General features: G+C 35.0%; 1 protein-coding gene and 1 pseudogene across 14 annotated transcripts in view; both read left to right on the top strand.

The window, feature by feature from the left end:
* Positions 1 to 8664, top strand: part of LOC127975685 (neuronal cell adhesion molecule) — a 44059-nt gene extending 35395 nt beyond the window's left edge. For 6 of the 14 annotated variants that reach the window (XM_052579720.1, XM_052579718.1, XM_052579719.1 and 3 more), the window contains 8 exons: positions 84 to 260; positions 841 to 876; positions 2344 to 2412; positions 3082 to 3204; positions 3472 to 3627; positions 4077 to 4208; positions 4433 to 4511; positions 5816 to 8664. In XM_052579720.1, coding sequence (XP_052435680.1) covers positions 84 to 260; positions 841 to 876; positions 2344 to 2412; positions 3082 to 3204; positions 3472 to 3627; positions 4077 to 4208; positions 4433 to 4511; positions 5816 to 6050 — 1007 coding nt within the window. In that variant the 3' untranslated portion in view covers positions 6051 to 8664. Of the gene's footprint in view, positions 1 to 83; positions 261 to 840; positions 877 to 2343; positions 2413 to 3081; positions 3205 to 3471; positions 3628 to 4076; positions 4209 to 4432; positions 4512 to 4672; positions 5314 to 5815 lie in introns of those variants that run through there. The other 8 variants (XM_052579757.1, XM_052579722.1, XM_052579721.1 and 5 more) reach the window with 4 other exon arrangements.
* Positions 8665 to 10762: 2098 nt separating this feature from the next.
* LOC127971080 (contactin-1a-like) lies at positions 10763 to 19181 on the top strand (annotated as a pseudogene).
* Positions 19182 to 20908: the final 1727 nt, after the last annotated feature.

Here is a 20908-nt window from a genome sequence, read left to right as displayed (position 1 = left end):
GAATTTTGTTGCTGATTTATAAAATGATGGTGATTGCTTACACTTTTCATCCTCTCTATGTGAACTCTGTCTTCTTCTTGTAGTCAACACAACAGATGAACTTGGGCCGCTGAAAGAGCTGCTTCTAGCAGCAAACGAGACCAGCGTCACTCTGGACAACCTCAAGCACAGCACACGCTACAAGTTCTATTTGAACGCCAAGACTGTCAAGGGCTACGGCCCCACTGTCACAGAAGAGGGTGTCACAATCATGGACGAAGGTGAGGACCAGCTTTCTGACTGATTTTACCATGAAAGGTTTTCAGGATTGTATGCAAGGATCCAGGTGCAGTATTTTATTCTCAAAGGTGGCTTCGCAGGTGGCTTCGCAGAATTTCAAGCAGAACAAAACTTCACATTTCACTTTTTACATTTACATTTAGCTGACTAACAACATAATACTTTTAATGCTTTAAGGGTTGCATACTAGATTAATAGTTTTAACGCAAACATAACATGCAGTTTGTCTGTTTATTTATATTAGAAATTTGTTATACTTTTATTCATACTTACAAATCTCATTTTGTGAGGCAATATTAGTCACTTTTTTTTAAAGCGCTATTCACCATGTCATATTCTTAATCAGTATTTTTTGTCTTATTTGAAGCGTAGAACTTAAATATTTGTATTAGTTTTATTTTATTTTATTTTTTTTTCTATTGTATTGTACCCTCCAACAGGATCAAACTTCGTGACTTAATACATTTAGAAACAATCTATTTTGGTTGTTCGGTGGCTGCTATTTATATCCCCTCTACCTTTGTCTCTCTTTCTTTCTCTCTCTCTCTCTCTTCAATGAAGCATTAATTCGTCATCCCGCAGTAGAGGCGGGAAAAGGTAACACCAGTATCAGGCTGATGAGAATGCATGCTGGTTGAGCATCAGCTATGTGACTAGAAAGTCACTGTAGCAGTGGAAAGAGATAGATACATATGCATGAACCTCCTCAGGCCAAAAAGCTTTGAATCTGACTCAGCCTTCTCCATACTGTATGTCATGGAGAGTCACGTTACCAACAAATGCAAATTCCATCCCACTGCTTTCAGTAGGGCTTAGCTATAAGATCTGCTGTTTAAAGGAATAGTTCACCTAAAAGTAAATGCTGTTGTTGGTTTTAATCTTAATGCAGCTCAAACAGTACAGTGTACAGGTCGACTCCAAAAATGACAAAAAAGTACCATTACAGTGATTCATATTATATTGATTGTGCACTATATTTCAAATTTGTTGAAGCCATATGCTACTTTTATATAAAGATCAGAATTATAGTCATTATTCACTTTTTTTCACATACTGTAGTAAACTCGAGAACTGGAACAGCGAATGAATTGCTCTTCTAAATTGGTTCTTTTTAGTGATGTCTAAGTTTGCAAATTGGACTAAGCTGAGTTGATTCATTCAGATGATCCATGAATTGAACTGAATCATCTCATTGATTCAGTCTCAGAGTTAACAACTCACTGCATGGCACAATTATCAGGGAATAATTATTCTTTTGGTCACAGTAAACCTACTGTATGATTTGATACTTGAGACTATTGACGGATTTTGAACTACCATGTGAACTTCATTGTACAAAAGCTCTAACTTTAATGCCATGCAACTTTTTGAATTGTTCACTCATTATCTTTACACTCAGTGAACTCCAGTGAATTTAAGAATTGCTACAACTGAATCATTGAGTCAGTGAGTTGAATTGGTTCTTTTCAATGATATTCTAGTACACAAATTGTACTAAATAATTTGTGCATGAATTGAACTGAATGGGGTCATTTACTCAATTGCAGTTGACAACTCACTGCAGAGGAAGATTATCAGTGAACAACGACTTAATTTTTGGTTTGTTCAACACAGCATTGCAATCGAATCACACGAGTCATATGGCCTTCCTTTATTGTCAGTTTTGGAGGTTAACAAATGTGAATATTGTGTAAGACCCGTGTTAAAATATTCATAATTTAAATCATTTTCAAATCCAAGTCATATGGGTTTGGAGTGACACTAGGGCGAGTAAATGCCAGAAGTTGAATTTTTGGGTTGAACTAACCCTTTAACTAGAGTAGCCAAGGAGATTAAAAGTTTTTCAGTGTGGACGTATGACAAGACAAACCCAGATCTCTCTGCCTCGATCCCAGCGTCCTCTCAGAAACACAGAGTAACTAGCTCTCATTGCATCGGTGAACTGCATGTCCCTGCATGCTGTTAACTTTGATCTGCATTTCTCTCTTTCGCTGCCTTGTTTTCTCTCTATCTAATGTTTTGTGTTTCATGTTGTGTGTTTCACTATTCTCTGTATTCTTCCAGACTCAGCCCCCCCTACACCACCACCAACCCCCCCTGTCACTCAATTTTTGCAGCCCCCGTTTCACAAGGGTACAAATACTCCTGTCCCGGCACCTTTTCTCTCTTTCCTTCATTGTTATGCTTGTGTGATACTGTATTGAACAGGAATCTGCAGATGCTATACCTTTTAAAATGTCACAAGGTATCACAATCATTATTTGAGTTTCAGACGATTTAAACTAAAAAAGTGAGTGATGAGAGTTATACACCACAGTTCAAAAGTTTGGGGTCAGTCATTTATTTTAAAGAGATTTTATTCAGCAAGAATGCAGCAAATGCGACAGTAAAGACATTTAAAGACAAAAGTAAAGACAAAAAGCCCTGTTCTTTTGAACTTTCTGTTCATCAAAGAAATCTGAAAAATAAATGCAGCCTCGGTGAACGTGGCTTTTTTTCAATCTTGTTGAGCCCAATCTTTTCAATGGCGATTTAACTAATTTAAAATATATATCTTCTAGTGACCCTAAAAAGATACAATCTGTTAATTTCATTGGGTTAGATATATCAAATTAAGATGCATTTGCAAACTAATTATGATAGATATTTTATTGAAAGTAACTTTTATTGAAAGTAAATACACTTGTGGTGTATGTGTCTATATATTAAATACTGGGGCCACTAGACATCCAAATATACAGGATGAACTTCTTCATAATCTCAAAATTTTCACATCACTTGTATTTTTCCTTGTTTGATCAGCGCCACCTGCGGGTCGGATGTTTGGGAGTGTAAACTCCTCAGTGGAGGAGAACCATGCTGTGATAAGCTGGGAATACTCGGGGCCGGATAGGAATGTTTATGTGGAATATGTTGTTGATAACAGTAAGATTGTCCTCCTTACAGTTTCACTACTGCTGTGCGTTTATTTAATATCATAAAGTTTAATATCATTAAGTTCATAGACCAATTTATTTTTTATTATATAGAATTTGTGTAATATAAAAATAAATATATATATATATTGAAATACATTTTGACTTTTAGAATAATTATTTAATAAAAATAACTTTTGAAATATTTCCTGCACAATTTTTATTTTTATTTTTTATTTTTTATAATCTATGCCTTGCCGTCGGCCCTTGTCTCCAGGTAAAGATCCCTGGAAAACAGAGTATGTAAATGGCACTCGGACATATCAGATTAGAGGACTAAAGCCGGGGATGTCCTATAGGGTTCGGGTGGTAGCCAAAGACCACTCAGACGCAACGGTCCACAGTACAGAGGAGCTGTTGATTACAGTTCCAGGTGAGGAGAGCATGTCTGCAGACCGTCAGCATCAACCTCACCTGTCACTCACCCGTGAAGCCCCGCCCAGCCTTAGTTCCACACATTACCTGTAGCTTTGGTTTGGAATCTTAACAAATTACGCATGAGTCCAGATGGGTTTATGGAAATTTATATGCATGCCAGAATTACATTTGTCCATTTCTTTCATACTTTCTTCTTTGACATCCTACAGCGGTCTTCATACATCATCAGAGAATTTTAAAATGCACTTCTTTAAATCCATGTTTCAAACTTGAGTTTTTTGTTACCTTGATGTTCAACTCATGTTCATTTCTACTTCACTGTTGATGCCAGTATTTTGTGTTTTTGGTGGTGTTTATATATATATATATATATATATATATCTGCATAATACATTTAAAATGAAAAAAATTGAGGATTCGTTCATTTTGTCCCCTTTTTTGCAGCTATGACTAGCAAGCAGGTTGACATAGCCACACAGGGCTGGTTTATCGGGCTGATGTGTGCTATTGCTTTACTGATCCTGGTGCTCCTCATCGTTTGCTTTATAAAGAGGAACAAAGGAGGCAAATATCCAGGTAAGTGACTGTACAAAGTTGATGTGAGATGTTTGAAACCAGTGGTTAAGTATCTGTGTGGTGCTAATGCTGAAACCGAAATCTTTTAAACAGTGCAAACAGACCACATAAGATATCTGGAACATAAAATAAGAAAAATATTTAAGATTCTGCACACACGTGGACTCCTTTGTACTCCTTTGAACTTTAATGCCATACAACTTTTTGATTTTCCAATCTTATAGTAAAAGAAAAAGAAGATGCCCATCAAGACCCAGAAATCCAGCCCATGAAAGATGATGATGGGACATTTGGGGAGTACAGGTGAGGAAAACGACATGTAGGACTTAATCTACAGCTATTTATATCACTTTGGTCAGAGATCATGGAAAATAAACGTTTAAATTGCACCAGTGGTAATTAAAAGTGATGTTGTTGTCATTTCACCATTCATTGAAGACAAACTTGCTTCTCCTCTTGCTCAGGGATTCAGACCGTAATTTTTTCATTCCTCTGAGATGAATGTAAACATCTTTGGCCTCACCACAAAACAGCTTGAGGAAAGCAGGAGCAAACCTTTTTATGCATTATAACAATTCTTAACCAAAGCTGTGTATTATATGACTGTACAAATATTTTACACATTTTTCATTCATTTTTTACATTTTCATTCATTTACCACATTTAGAGTGTCAAATCAATTGGCTTCCTAATTTACGTTGTTATTTCTGTAAATGATTTTGTTTTGTGTCATTATTAATATTTATTGTCATCGTTTTTTTTATTTAATATTTTTTAATTTATTGTTTTATATTTGTGTTTATATGTTTGGTCATATTGTCATTATTGTTGCTGATGCAATGTTGCAGATATGATTGGAACTGGATGATTAGTCTCAACTCAACAATAGCTAATTCAAGACATAAATTAAATTATTTGAGAAATGGAATATTAAATGGAAAATTTAATTATATATATTGTACCCTGTAATATTTAAAATGATTAAATTCAATGTCAGCTTCTGAAAGTGCCAAATCAGAACCATGGTTGACATCAGCCTTGTTTGTTTTTTTGTCTTGTATTAACATTCCACATGTCCTGTTCATAAAGTCCTTTATTTGTTGTGTATGATGTCACTGTGTATTCATTTGTCTTTATTGTAAAGTGATAACCTCATTGTCAAACATGTCAGTGTGTCTTATTTGCTCCTCCTGTGTGTTTTAATTTTGGGGGGAGTTTAGGACTTCAGAAAGGTAAGAGGGGCTTTGCAACTCTTGCATGCATAAAATCTCCCATTTATTCATCTCCTAGTTACAGAAGAAAATCAAACAGATGCCTGTTAATCCATTTGTTTAGAAATCCTCTATCATTTTATGATTTTCCAGTTTTGAGAGAAATGGTTTGTGCGTTGTGATGTATGTTACCAAATTTCCAAGTGCACGTTATGACCAGTTCTGAACATCTACTGCCTTTTGGATTTTGGAAAGACGCATATAAGGACTGTTCGGAAAATACCTGCACTAAACAGCATGTTGGAAATGGACGATCTCCACTATCTAGTTTAAATGGTTTAAATACTGCTGTTGTAATATCCTTCCCCTCCCCCTTGTCTCTACTCTTTACATCAGTGACACAGAGGATCACAAGCCCTTGAAAGGCAGCCGGACCCCATCCAACGGGACGGTCAAGAAGGACGACAGTGACGACAGCCTGGTGGATTATGGCGAGGGAGGAGACGGCCAGTTCAACGAGGACGGCTCGTTCATCGGCCAGTACAGCGGGAAGAAGGAGAAAGACACGGCGGAAGGCAACGAGAGTTCAGAGGCTCCTTCTCCAGTCAATGCCATGAACTCCTTTGTGTAACTACCTGGAAACGCCTCGTGACCTTTGACCCATCCAACACCCCACCTCCTTGTCGCACCATTATATGGAGAACAGTCTCTATTGCACTGTGACCCCCTGACATCACACAGCAAAAGAAATCAAACAAACACCCCAAATGAAAGACTGAGAAATTATACAATTGCGAGAAGAGGGCCAGTCCAAGCTTCAACGCGATTGGTCGGAATGAAAGTCACATGAGTGTATTATCTTACAGCGAGCATATAGGAATATATAAATTGACTTATATTTTATTAACAAGGCCCAATTTACCATCAGATGGCATTGTATCACACCATCTTGTCTCTTGGACTGGCATGGAATCAGTTATTGACGTCACACCCATGGCGAATCAGCATTAAGGTGCGGTCACATTTACTGTTGTTCGGAAAATTGTCACAGGCAAAATCCAGTCGTTTCAGTAGGAATCAGTGCGATTGAGAATTTTGCATTAGGGCGAAAGATTCCCCCACACAGATTTCGCAACAGGTTCAGGTTTTCGCAGATTCATTGCGTCGACCACTATTAAAAAAACGACTTCTGTGTGAGCAGTGATTCATGCATTGCTACACTATTGTGAATATGCAATGGACCTTTACTGCGCACGAATAATGATAATCGCTAATGTGACCGCACCTTTAGCCAGCGTTGTGGAGACCGTGAAGCTTGTCTGACTATATGATACCCACTTTTGCTTCACACCAAATGCCTGTTGCATTCTGTCGTCAGTGTTCAAATCGGTATTATACACATTTCAGGCACCAATGTCTTTGTGGGCATTGTTGTGAAGTATGTAATACGTGTAAAAGCTGTTCTTAGGCGTCAGAGGTTTTGAATATACACAAACAAATCACAGATTTAAAAAAAGCAGGTTGTCAGGGATGGGAGGTAGCATGTTTTGGACACACAAGCACTCTTTACAGTCACACAGATGTGGTTTTATCCTTTTCTTAGTTCTCTTGTGTTTATTTTTGCACCCTGTGTTTGTTTCATTTACGACAAAACCTTTTCAATGTTTTATCCCTGATGAAAAGTCATTGATATATTCAAAGAGTTAAGGGTTCACTTCATCCAGGACTGTCATTGTGAAGGAAAGCCCCCCAGACTGCCATGTAGCCACCCGTGACCCCACTTTGGTTGCCAGAATTCACGCTGCTTTCAGTGAGGTAGTTCAGTATGGGATGCAATGAAGGCCACTCAGCACAGTTCCTTAGTGCCTTGGTAGAAAACATTATTCTATACTCAAAAAACGGTTCCCTCTCATAGCTTTGAGGATAGTCCTCTTTTATATCAGTACTGCAAGTGATACCCAAATCCAGGGCTGAGCGAAGATCGCAAGATTCAAGGAAATGATGTCACCTACACAGCCGTCACAAAAGTCACCTCAAATCGGGGTGAGGGGCTTCTCAATCCCCTTATTGACAGCTAAAAAAATACTGCCTTTTCTCTGAAAAGAGTGTACTGCTGTTGATTGGTCTGATCTGACACATTTATGGGAACTCATAACGGCGGTGGGAACAACCAGCTGTGGTATTTGCCGTAGATCTCAACATTTGCGATACCAGTAGGCAGACATATACACATTCTCACATGTAACCGTTTTTTAAATCATGTTACTGCATGTAATGAAGTATTATGAGCTGTCGGGTGTAGTGAAATCAGGGCTTCACCAAATCAGAAGTGGTGCTGTCTTCAAATATGGCTGGAGTGTGTGCGGCTTATGCAGGCATGCATGAAAATATTTGTGTGTATGGAATGAATGTTTGTGATGGCTATGAATGTGTGTCTGTCCACTGTATATATAGGGCAGGCAAGCCTTTTTTTTTTTTTTTTTTTTTTGGCAAGGCCCTAGATTTTCATGATTTAGCTTGTAATAACTTGCATCAAGTTTTTTAGTTTGGAATTGTCTGCTTTTTAATGTATAGATCTGACAATTGCTTTGTAAATTTCCAGCCAAAATTATTTTAGACACTTAAAGGGATGCCGGGGCGTCCCGTGAATGGAAAAGCTCCTGAGATATCCAATCACAACTGAGCTCTTGAGCATGACAGTACATCCCAAGGCCCTCTAGGGGAACTGTCCCAACAATTTGGGTGCTGAAAGTCACTTTGGATTAAAAGAAAAAAGCCTGCTTAAAAAGTGCCACCAACCCATTTCCTGAACCCCATGAGTCTGAAAAACAAATCAACAGATGATTATGCGTAAGGTACCACTGCAGAAAACCACACAGTGTTCCACCTGAATTCACACACACATCAGCTCTTACTCTTTTAATGGCACTGTTGTTTTCTTTTCTATTTGACCAGGAGGTTTATGACTTTTTTTTTCTGTAGGAAAAATAAGGAAATGGATGCATCCCCAAAGAAGGAAGCTGGATTGCACTGGTGTGGGTGCAGAACATATTGATGAGTTTTTGTCAGAGGGGGCAAAGACGAATGAAACATAGTGTGAAATAATATTCGGGTTAATGTGAAAGCTACATGAAAATAGAGCATGAAAGGCTGTGAAATGGTTTACTCTATAATATAATCGCAAGAAAAAAAATATTTTGTATATAAAAGAATTAAAATAAATGTTGGTTTCCGGATTTCACTACCATCTGTCTGTTTTTGACTTTGTTCCTTATATAAGAATTAATTTAATCAATGAACATTAATTCTCTTAAATTAAAGAAAGCATTCTTTTTTTCTTTTTTTTTTTTTTGCATGTTCAAGTGACTTTTAAAGTCAAAGCTAACTTCATATATATTTATCTATATATTTATTTAATTTTTATCATTTAAATAATACTAAACCTTCTCGTTGTTGGTTTATTGTTCATTGATTTATTATTACTGTTAATAATGTGCAGCAAAATATGGATAGTGTAACTAAACAACGTTCATATTTTCTATGAACAATGGCAACTTGACAGTTTCCTCTATGTTAGGGCAAGTTCGTTTCTCTTTATTTGTTTACTTATTTATTATTAGAGGAAATATCATATTTCTATGGCCCTGGGATTTAGCAGATAATCCTGCAATATATTATTAGGTTTATTAGTTTTAATTTATTTGTGGATTCTCTTTCCCTAGAGAACAATTTAAGCAAACAGTAGCTCATCTTACCTTACTCTCCCGCAAATGTTATAATCCATGTACAGTTGTATGCATTATAACCTGTTCGGCTGCCCTGAAGAGTAAAACAGCCTTAAGCCTTTACCCACAGTCATGTTGCCTCTTTATCCGATTGGACTGATTCACTTGGACTGGAATCTGGAGAGTCTCAAATGAAAAATAAGAATTTAATCTACTGGATTTGAACAGATGTGTGTTGATAAGCCTCCTGTTACCTTAAATCCCATTTAGATTTTGAATTCATAATTCATAAATGCTTTAAAAATGGACTGGTTTGACGTGTCCCTCACACTTTTATCTTCCCGGGAATTCGTCCCCCGCACTTTTTTGGGTAAATGTGTTCGTATAGAGGTTTTCAATAAATGGTGTGGATAAATATAGATTTAAACTCAAAGAGACAAAATAGTCTGCGCATGTCCTGATGTTTTTTCGGACCGAGGCGAGATGAACATCACAGAGCGCTAAACACTGTGTGTTTGTTTCATTCATACTCGAAGCCGGAGGCGCTCTCGGGAAACTCCTAATATAGACAACAGCGTCCAGCTATTGCTGCATGAAAACATATGTTTTCGGTTTTGTTCTTTTCAAGTCCAAAAAAATCTCTAGCAGGTGACAAAGTATATGAACAATGCAGTGCTAATTGACATAGCATTTATTGCAGTATATACTATTCTGCCTTATTATGTGATAACAAGTGTTTGTAGTATATAAACAAATTATTATTATTTGTTATTGTCCAGCAGTTTGGTAAGAAAACTGAAACTAAACTGAAACTGAAATCTTCAGATTTCTAAGCCAATTAAAATCTAGAAATTAGAGAAAAATTCAGAAATAATTCTGATATTCTGATTTGCTGCAAAAAAACGAAAAAAAAAAAAAAAAAAAAACTTGTATTATGATAATGTTGAAAATAGCTGAGTATAAGTTTTTTTCAGGTTTCTTTGATGAATAGACAGTTCAGAAGAGCAGCATTTATCTGAAATAGAAATATCTTGTAAAATGATGTCTTTGATCAATTTAATCCTCGCTAATACAAATATTAATTTATATCATTTATTTAAAAAAAAATTAAAAATAAATTACATAAATGCTGATCCGTGGATCCTTCTATTCATCAAAAAATGCTGAAGAAAATGTACTCCTCTGTTTTAAATATTGATAATCATTAAATTAAGAATGATTTCTGATTAATGTGACACTGAAGACTGGAGGAATGATGCTGAAAATACAGCTTTGATCACAGCAATAAATTACGTTTTAAAATATATTCAAATAGAAAACAGTTATTTTAAATAGTAAAAATATTTCACAATATTACTGCTTCTGCTGTACTGTGGACGAAATAAAGGCAGGCTTCGTGAGCAGAAGAGACTTCTTTCAAAACATTACAAATCTTACTGTTAAAAACTGTTGACTAGTAGGCTATATAGATTACAGAAATGTTATATCGTAATGTTTTATATATAGCCTATATATATATATATATATATATATATATATATATATATATATATATATATATATATATATATATATATATATATATATCTGTGTGTGTGTGTGTGTGTGTGTGTGTGTAATTTTTGTCCCCCTCACTTCTGAAAAGATGGCTACGCCCCTGGGTTAAACGCATTCTTCCGGTAAGTTTGCTGCTGATATGGTAATATGTAAAGCTTCGCGGGTTTCTGGTGAGAATGTGATCTGTCTATGACCTTCAGGAGTTTATTCTGCATGCTAAAGTCCGGATGAAGGTGTTCCGCGCAGTTTGGGAATACCGCAATGCAGAAGAACCGGGTGGATGAGTGCTGATATTGCTGATGTCATTCCTTTACATATATCTAAAATAATAATAAGAAGAAATACATAAAATAAATAAACAAAATATATATTACAGGTATTATTAAAAAATATAATTAATGAGTGGAAATTCATACAAACTACAAAGGCTATATAAGGAATTTTTAACATATCAATAAACTTGCTAATTGTTATGATGAAACAAGCTGAGATGCGAGTTAATTATATGATATTTACTTGCCTAAAGTTGAAACGGGACAGAAGTTAGTCCTCGGTTTCCTGGCGAGAGAGGATAGAGATTGTAATGCCAGTGTTTTGTCGGAGGGCTGCGCTAACGAGTTATCATCAATGACGCAGTTATAAGACTTCTTAGTGCTTGAAAATACACTTCATTTGTTATGATCACTCCAAGCTGTAATTATAATAGCCTATTTCAAACAAATAAGGAAAAAGGACAGTGAAATTCAGATATGATTTTTATTGCTCTGTTCAAAGAAAATGTAAATCCATGGGTTTCAGTGTGTAAGATCATTTAGATCAGATGGTAGATTTTTACTGCCATCCCTTAGTATGAGTTTACAATAGGCATGCAGTGACCTAAATATGAATGTGCAGGGCAAGAGATAAAGCAGATCAGAGGATGCAATGAGGATGCAATGAGATTATAAGAGATTGGTGAAAATACCATGCATTCAAGTACCACATGCATAACTTGCTGCAAATACATTTGTTTAGATAGATGGATGGCCAAACATGTTCTTGAGATGTATGATGAATGGATTAGGCTGCAGATGTTCACCATCTCTCCTTGCTCACCCTGTATGAAAGTGCAGTGGCTGCAAAGATGTGATGCTGAATGTGTTAGCAAAGATTGTATTTATAATCTTTAAAATATGCCATTGTGTGAGTATGCATGCATGTGTTTATGATAAGATTTACTGTTCCTTTATGCGTTACATTTGAAGTGGTGGTTGCACCCATTTGTGGGTGTAAACATGATCATGAAGGTGTAGAATGCTGATTCACTTTTAACATTGGTAGGATGTGATAAATTGTTGCTGTTTTCAATTCGGACACAATCTGCTACAGTCTGCACATCAGAGTGAGACAATGCAGCTTTCAGCAGCTATAACACTGCAGCTAAAAAACAAAACAACAACAACAAAAAAAACATTTCAACCCCCCCCCCCCCCCCCCACACTCTTTCTATTTTTCTCTTTCTCAGGTTTGGTTTTTAACTGTTAGATCAAGATGGTGACCCCAGCCATACTTCTGTGTGTTCTTTCTTACTTCTTCTTATTGGCTGGTGAGGAACTGAATCTGTATGTGTGTGTGTGTGTGTGTGTTTTATTTTAAATGTGTGGTCATTTTCATTTGTGGGTGAACTATTTATTTAGATTATGTGTGTATGTTTGTGTGAATTATTTTAGTTAATACCAAATTAATGTTCATTGTGAACCTGTAAAAATTATGTCTGTATGATGTATTTTCCTAAAACACACAATAAAAAGACAGATACAGATACAGTCTTATATTTGTAAAGACTAGATTGTTTTCAGATATCTGTTTTATCATATTCTGTCCTCAGTTGTTTCTTTTTTCTCTCCTTCTTTTTCGGACTGTAGACATAAACCAGTTCTCTACAGACGAGAGAGAGCCGGTGCATGTAAAGGAGGGACAGGGAGCGGTACTGCTGTGTTCTCCTCCCTCTCGCTATCCAAGTAAGACATGATCACCTCACAAACCAGACATGATCACATCCCCAAGTAAAACACAGTTTAACAAAGTGATACTAATACTTAAGTGTTTTGTTTTAAAATCTCTGATTAGCAGTGCCATAGTATATTCATACAACCTTTTTGTGGCACCATGATAAAAAGCAGAAAGAAAAAAAAACTTTTGTGATTCTATTTGATATGCTGGTCTCAGCACTGAAAAAAAAAAGCGAAATAAAGATTTACATAAGATTAAGGTTTTGGAGACAATTGTACATTTAACAGTAAAGTAAAATGTACATTAAAATGTAATAATATAAATTAATTTAAATAAATTTAAATAATACAACTTTGTGACATAATATTCAACAAAGTGAGTAAATCTAAATACAATTTTCAGTTTCTAGAGTAACCTTTTCATAAAAATCAGTTTCAGTGCCACTTATAATAACCTAGCAAGGTATAATAATAATGATATTAGCACAATATTTAATAACAAATAATATTTGAGAGAATTCTTTGAATTTATTTAAAATAAGGTTCCATTTGTTAACATTAATTAACTATATTAATTAGCATGAAATAACAATCATTATGAAAATCAAAAGTTGTATCTGTTAATATAATTCAATGAACCTGAGCTAACATGTACTAACAATAAAGAGTTTTATTTTATTAACTAATGTAAATAAAGATGAATAAATACTGATGTTGTAAATAACATGTTTTCCATTGTTATACAGTACAATGTTAACCAGCATTAACCAGTGTTAAATAATTAAACTTATTGTAAAGTGTTATTAAGTTATTTTAAAAAATACAACACTCTCAGAAAAAAAGATACAAAAAGCTGTCACTTTTTAAAAAGGTACTAATATGTGCTATTTAGGTATGAATGTGTTGTAATTTAGATACAATTATGTGCTGTGCCTTTAAGGTACATATAAGGGTTACATAAGGTGCAAAGGTGTTTTTTTTTTTTTAAAGGGTACTGTCCCAGTGACAGCTTTTATACCTTTTTTTTCTCAGAGTGCATGATAACCAACAATCATAGAGGTACATAGTAAAATAAAGTGCTTTAATCAAAAGGAATGCACATTTCCACTTTCCTTCCAGCAACCGAAATCAGATTTCTGTCAATTGTCGGTTTTTCTCTCAGGTGAGGTGATGTTCCGCTGGATCTACAACGACTTCCCCAACTTCATCATACCAGACCAGAGGCGTTTCGTGTCACAGACCACTGGCAATCTGTACATCGCTAAGGTCGAGGCGTCTGATGTTGGGAATTATTCTTGTTTTCGTGTCAAGCCCCACCATCGGCAAGAGTGTTTTCAGCATGCCGATTTCTCTGATTCCACAAATAGAGAGTGAGCACTGTAAAATTACCCATAATAGCAAGATTTTTGCGCATTAATTGCCTTTCTGAGACCACTGTTGTTTTTAAAGGTCAATTAATGACCTACCTTTTCTTCTCTGCCCTTTGCTCAGAGGAGGTGAAGCGGTATCCTGCTGAAATCCGTGTGAAATTTCCCAAGACTTATGCTTTGGTGCATCAGAACATCACTCTGGAGTGCTTTGCCCTTGGAAAGTGAGTCAACAAATGCAGGTGCTGTCCATGGTACTGATGCCATGGTCCTTTGATAAACAAAACACAATGGTACTGAATGGATACACTATTCATTTACCATAATCTTTACAGGCTACCCTGAAGTATTTCAGAGAATATGAGGGTATAATCATTGTACATGTCCATTAAACATAGAAACACAACTGTACTATTTTGTTAGTGATTCATAGTCATTTACTTAATAGTATTAGATTTGGTGTTGTTTTCAACCATACAGTATAAGCTCAATGTTTACCTTTCAGTCCGCTCCCACACATCCGCTGGAGGAAGTTAGACGCTGATCTCCCGCCCAACTATGAGGTCAGCATGAATGGAGCTTTACTGCACCTGATTAACGTTCAGTACGAGGATGAAGGGAGCTACGAGTGGTTTAGAATTTTTATAAAAATGGCTTATAATAATTAATTATAAAAATATTCTATTATATTATATCATATCATAATTTGTGATTGGTAAGATTTTTTTTTTTTAAAGAAATCTCTGACATGCTCTCCTAGAGTGTATTTATTTGATATAAAATAAACTTAAAAACACTAATATTGTGAAATATTATTACCATTTAAAAATTGTATTAATATATTTTAATTCTAAATTTATTCTTGATGGTAAAATAGAATTTTTAGCAGCCGTTACTCAGTTGTTTTTAATCTCCCATGATCCATCCGAAATTATTCCAACATCCTGATTTGGTGCTCAAAAACATTTCTTCTTAGTATTATTAATGTTGAAAACGGTTAATTTGCTCTACATTTTTGTGGAAACCGTGATCCATTTTTTAAAGATTCTTTGATGGCTTGAAAGTTCAAAAGAACAGTATTTATTTGATCTTTTGTAACATTATAAATATCTTTCCATGTCACTTTTGATTAATTTAATGCATCCTTTCTGAATAAAACAATAATTTTCTTAAAAAATGCTGCATCCAAAATCAAATACTTCCCTACTATATACTATGCAAAAAAAATGTAAAAAAAAAATACAATACAATCGTGACCTGGACTGTACGTGTTGTTCATATGCTACTGTATTTATGCTATGTTTGTTGAGAAGAGGTCAGTGTCAAATTTCTGATGTCTTTCATTTACTTAATTTCATTGCAGCCTGTAAAGCCTCAGTTCTTTGGTAAAAAATTTGGCTACGTCTAAGCGTTTAAGCAGCATGAGGATTTTGAATGGAAATGGGCGACTGTGGAGGATCCCGAGACTAGACGCTACGTCTACAAAGAGAGCATGGCCCCAGACACTGAGATACAGGTCAAAGTGAGCACCTACAATAACAATTTTAATTTAATTGAAATTAATTTAATCTAATGGAACCTTTAACTAATGAGTATTTTAATTCATCATTAATTAATAAATTTAATTATAGATTTATTTTTATTTGCTCTTAATTGAGAAAAAACATTTTTTTTTACAATAATCTTTAATATCTCTACTAGCACCGACTGAAGCTCCATTAGACGTCTATGCCCGCCAGGTCACTGCTACAGAAGCTTTGGTCTGGTGGTTACCGGTCTACCAGGCACCGCCAAACTGGGTCGATGGATACCAGGTGAGTCCTGAGTGGAATAGGAAGGAATAATAATGAATTTTGATCCTCATGTCCCTTCATTTGGTGTCCAGATTCGTTACTGGAGGAAGTACGATGATAATGAGGCTGCCGCCTCTCGAGTCCTTGTGCATAGAACAACTAACCAAACACGCCTGGAGAACATGAGGCCTGACTCCCACTACCTCATAGAGGTACGAGCATTCAACGGAGCTGGGCTCGGCCCACCCAGCGAGCACTGTGAAATGTTCACCAGGAGACCACGTATGAGATTTGCACTTCTCTAGATAACATGCCCAGATTATAGGTATATACAGACCTCCCATTTGAAATGAGAGGCTTGAAGTATCTTAAATGCACTGTTAATCAGAGGTGGGTAGAGTACCCAAAAACTTTACTCAAGTAAAAGTAAAAGTAATTCTAGAAATATTTACTCAAGTAAAAGTAAAAGTGCTAGTCTTGAATAGTTACTTGAGTAAGAGTAAAAGAGTATCGGATAAAAAATCTACTCAAGTAGTTAGTTACTAGTTACTTTGGGTCATATATACGGAGCCTATTTTTATTTAGATAAATAGATAAAATGTATGTAATGTATGTGTGTGTGTATAAATGTATATATTTCATCAGCCTTTACTCCAATTTATGTAATTTATTATAAAACCCTGTCTGTTTACTTAAGTAACAAATATAGGTGTCATGCCATAACATATTTTTAATATGACTGACTTTATATTTAATGTGAATTTAACATTGAAAGTTAATGTGATATAAATATTGCTACTAATCTTTCATTGTTCAGAAAGAGAGCAAATAACATCTACATGATTAAAGATCATTTTCACTGAATGTCTAGATTTCAATCACTCTCAGAAATTCCCATTAAAATCACTGAAACTGTTAACACTATGAAATCAATATCTTAATTATAGATTCGTACACACATCTGCACTTTGTTGTTTCTGACGAGAGAATTCGCCAGAAAGAGGACTCCATTCAGTGAGCGAGTGAAGGAAGCACCGGCATTTTAGCGATGACTCTGTCTCTGGCTCAGCGCCAGCAAGCTATCACAGATCTGAATTTAGCAGCTGATATGACTTGTTGAACGTACTCGCACCGGTGTGATTTGATTAAAATTAATAAAATCTTAATCGGCTATTTGTTTGTCTTTTGGAAGCTGCATTCAACTTGACTCCCCTCTGTTATAAGCCACACACGTACAACAAACTAATGTCACAGTGGTATCGTGTACTGTAATCGAATGTAGCCCAAGTTATTAGGCCTACCTGTTAAACAGTAGACAGCACACGTGGTGTTCATCTAATAAGGATCTCCATCGCAAGCAAATAATAGCCTTTGTAGATTTGCTTTCAATTCAGTGCAGTTCCATAGCCCCGTTTTCAGCGCTGCTGATATTCTTAAACATTACAACTCTGAGTGAACCGCTTCAGACGCTCAGCTCGTGAAGCAGGGAACTGAACGACTCATTCAAACTGATTCATGAACCAATTCACTCGTTTGCCAATTGGTTTGATCAAGCCTTTGAACAGAATTGACTCAAAAGAATGAATCATTCGCGAATGGGCATCGCTCATTGCCAAGAGAAAAGTAGACGGCGTGTTTGGAATAAACTGAAGCATTTATAACATTTATTGCTTTAAGATAAAGTAACGAGAGGGGCGTCGGCCACAGTAACGAAGTAAAAGTACAGATTTTCCCAAAAAATTTACTCAAGTAAGAGTATAAAGTACCCATCTTTAAATATACTCCGAAAAGTATTAGTTACCCCGAAAAATTACTCAAGTAAATGTAACGAAGTAAATGTAACTCGTTACTACCCACCTCTGCTGTTAATATATGTGTATTATCTTTCCAGCCCCAAGTCCCCATTTGAGAGTCTACAAATATGTCAGCTTTAGTCGCAAATGGCTCTATCTATATTGGGATCACATCTATAACTACTGGAATGAGTCATATGTGGAGGGATACAAGGTGAGTATTTAACTTGGTATTCTGTTTAATTTCTTGTTAATCTTAATGCTTATTTTATTTATGTTTTTTTTATATCCTTATTTAAATTGTGTTTTATTTTATTTCTGGAACATTTTTAATGCCTTTATTTTCATTAATGTTTTTTTTTTTACTGTATTTAATTTGATTATTTATGCTATTTTATTTGAAATTATTTAATTACTATTTTATTTTATTTTATTTAAAAAAATCCTAATGTTTATTTATCATTTATACCATTTATACTTATTTTAAAATTCTTTATTTTAATTCATCCTCTATTAATTTAATTTATTGATTTACTTTTTTGAGTGTGTATTGATGCCTTGGAAATATTGCATGTATAACCCTTTGTATTTTTCTTTCAGATTTTGTTCAGGAAGGAAGGAGAGCGTTATGGGAAGCTTTACACCACAGGCAAACACTACATTAACTTTCCCATGCCAGAGACAGGCGATTACATCATAGAGGTCCGAGCTCGCTGTGAGGGAGGTGATGGACCCATATCACAAATCAGAGTGCAAGGTGAATACTGTCTTTTACTTATCAGTAAGGATTTCATTTTTATCCACCTCATTCATCATTTTCCAACCCTAATCATGTTGATGGTACTGACAAAATGATATCTGAAGTTCTGCATAGTTTAAGGTATATATAAAATGCAAGAATTGAAATAATTTCACGTGGTCATAGATGCAGTTCTACAAATGTAACCGTTATTCATGTTGATCTTTCTTACCATTGTTTTGTATTATGTTCAGGGAAAGCTGCTCTGGGTGCTGAATCTCTCAGCGTTGCCTCTGTCTTGCTGCTGGCACTGGGCTGGATGAATTCAGGCCTGTAGGCAAAAACAGCTGCAACACTTTGGTGAAATTCACTTTTAAGAAACATTCTTAATGTAGTTTGAGTGCATTTCCCTAAAGAGGTGGTTTTCGTGGTGCAGATGAAGTTTTTTGGGGAATACAAAGAATTTCTTTGAATTTACCCTCTTGGTTTGCCTTACAAACTACCCACAATCAATGAATGAAACGGTATTGTAAAGTAAATGTTGTGGAAGGGTATGGTGAATTTTTTTTATGACTTCCCAGTCACTTATTCAGAAATAAGACATATTTAGTTATTTATTTATCACAAAAAAATGTCTTTTTTTTTTACGGCAACAGCTGCTCTAGATTATTGCTTACATATTTCATCTTCAGTGTTTATTTATACTAAACTTGCTTGTCCACATATTTAATTTCCATTTGACAGTGTTTACAAATCTATTTTTGTGACCGTGTTTGATTTTTTTTACATGTATTTTATATTCCTAGTAGTTTACATTTATATTTTCATTTGTGTATCAATAAACATTGAAAACATCACTAAACAAAGTGCTTCTCTTGTCTTCTAATACTACTGTAAGTTTTTCATAGCAGAAAGATTTAAACTACCAGTTACCAGTATATTGGAAATCCTGCCATTAAAGTTTCTACCTAAAATCAAAGAATGTTTGAATTATGTTGATGTACCAAAAAAAAAAAAAAGATAAGCAACTTGGAAAATGGTACTGTCTCTTTTACAGATTATTTTGTAACATAAAATTTAACTTGTATTAAAATCTAGTTTTAAACACATCAAATGTTATTTGTTAAAATTGATAAGCTAAGTTTATATATATACCCCCAACTAAGAATTTGCAAGTTGCTGTAAATGGACTACAACCCGATGTCTGTCTCGTCAGGTACATAAACTCACATCCTTGTGGTAGTTGTAGTCCGTATAGTAACTTGTTAGCAAAGAAGGTCTTAAGAATTCACTTTTGTGGAATGAATGCGTGTAATTTATTTGGTACAAAAACACTAATCTCTTAAAGTTATCAGACTTTAATTATGAATTATTATTTTATAATCTTTTAAAATAAAAAAAAAATAATTAACGTCCTCTAGAGGGCACCAGTGGTTAAACTGGCTTTTGGATGACGCCATAAACAGAGCGTTGTGCACGTGCGTTACTTGCCTCTTCTTTTCAGATAAATGAAGTTAAACTAGACAAACAATCACACCTTTCAAGTCCATAAAATCTCAACGTTGGAAGATAAATTAGTGAGTTTTTTTATTTATTAATTTTTTTGCCATCACATTCTTTTTGAAAACGGTTTACATCTGCTAATTGTTGAAACAACATCCAAATTGCTGCCATCCAGTAGATGTCAGCATAACGTTAACTGAAGAACAATTTCTAGACCAGTGAATCCTATTCAGTTACTATTTCACGTACTGTGGGTAATCACTTTTTTCTATATGCACTTACATTAACACCTTTTAAGATAAAATCATATTTGGAATTATATAGTATGCTTATACGTTTTATAGTACATAGAAATAATTATTCAGATTCACTTAAAATTGGGTCATATTTTGCCTGAAATTGACTGTAATATTCTTTGCAAATTAATTATAGAATAGTGTCTATCTGCATGACAGAGTTGCATTAATGTCTGTGTCGCCTGTATGTGGACTGTAAACACTTCATGGTACATAATACGTATCTTCCCTTGTTCCTTATTGTCTGATGCATATATTTGACTGGTGATTGTGGCTGAGAAACCCCTAATTAACATTATCATTAGGGCTCTTAATGAAGCAGCACTGGTAGTGACATATAGACCAGATATTTACACAACTCCTGTAAGGTGTGATGAATACTGTTTTTTTGTTTGTTGGGTTTGGATGGATGGATGGATGGATGTTTTTTTACAGTGTTTGTGGAGGCATGTTTTGAATATAGTGGCATATATAATGTTCTAATATAGTGTTAATTCAATACCAGATAGCTGGCGTAGTTTAGTGGGTGTTTATTATGAATTGTTTGTTTTCAGAGAGAAAAATTACAAATGAGATATCTTTATACTGTATCTTAGTTGTTAGTCAGCATTGAGAATAAACAGATATACTTTTGATTGATTTTTTCATATTTTTTATCCTTTTATCAAAAGACCCCCGTGATCTATAACAAGTGAGTTTCATATTAGATCTCTAACATTTCTCTA

Source organism: Carassius gibelio, chromosome A4 (assembly GCF_023724105.1).
Source record: "Carassius gibelio isolate Cgi1373 ecotype wild population from Czech Republic chromosome A4, carGib1.2-hapl.c, whole genome shotgun sequence".
NCBI classification, from domain to species: Eukaryota; Metazoa; Chordata; class Actinopteri; order Cypriniformes; family Cyprinidae; genus Carassius; species Carassius gibelio.
The sequence above is the reverse complement of the archived record's forward strand: the minus strand, read 5'-3'. Positions and strand labels throughout refer to the sequence as shown.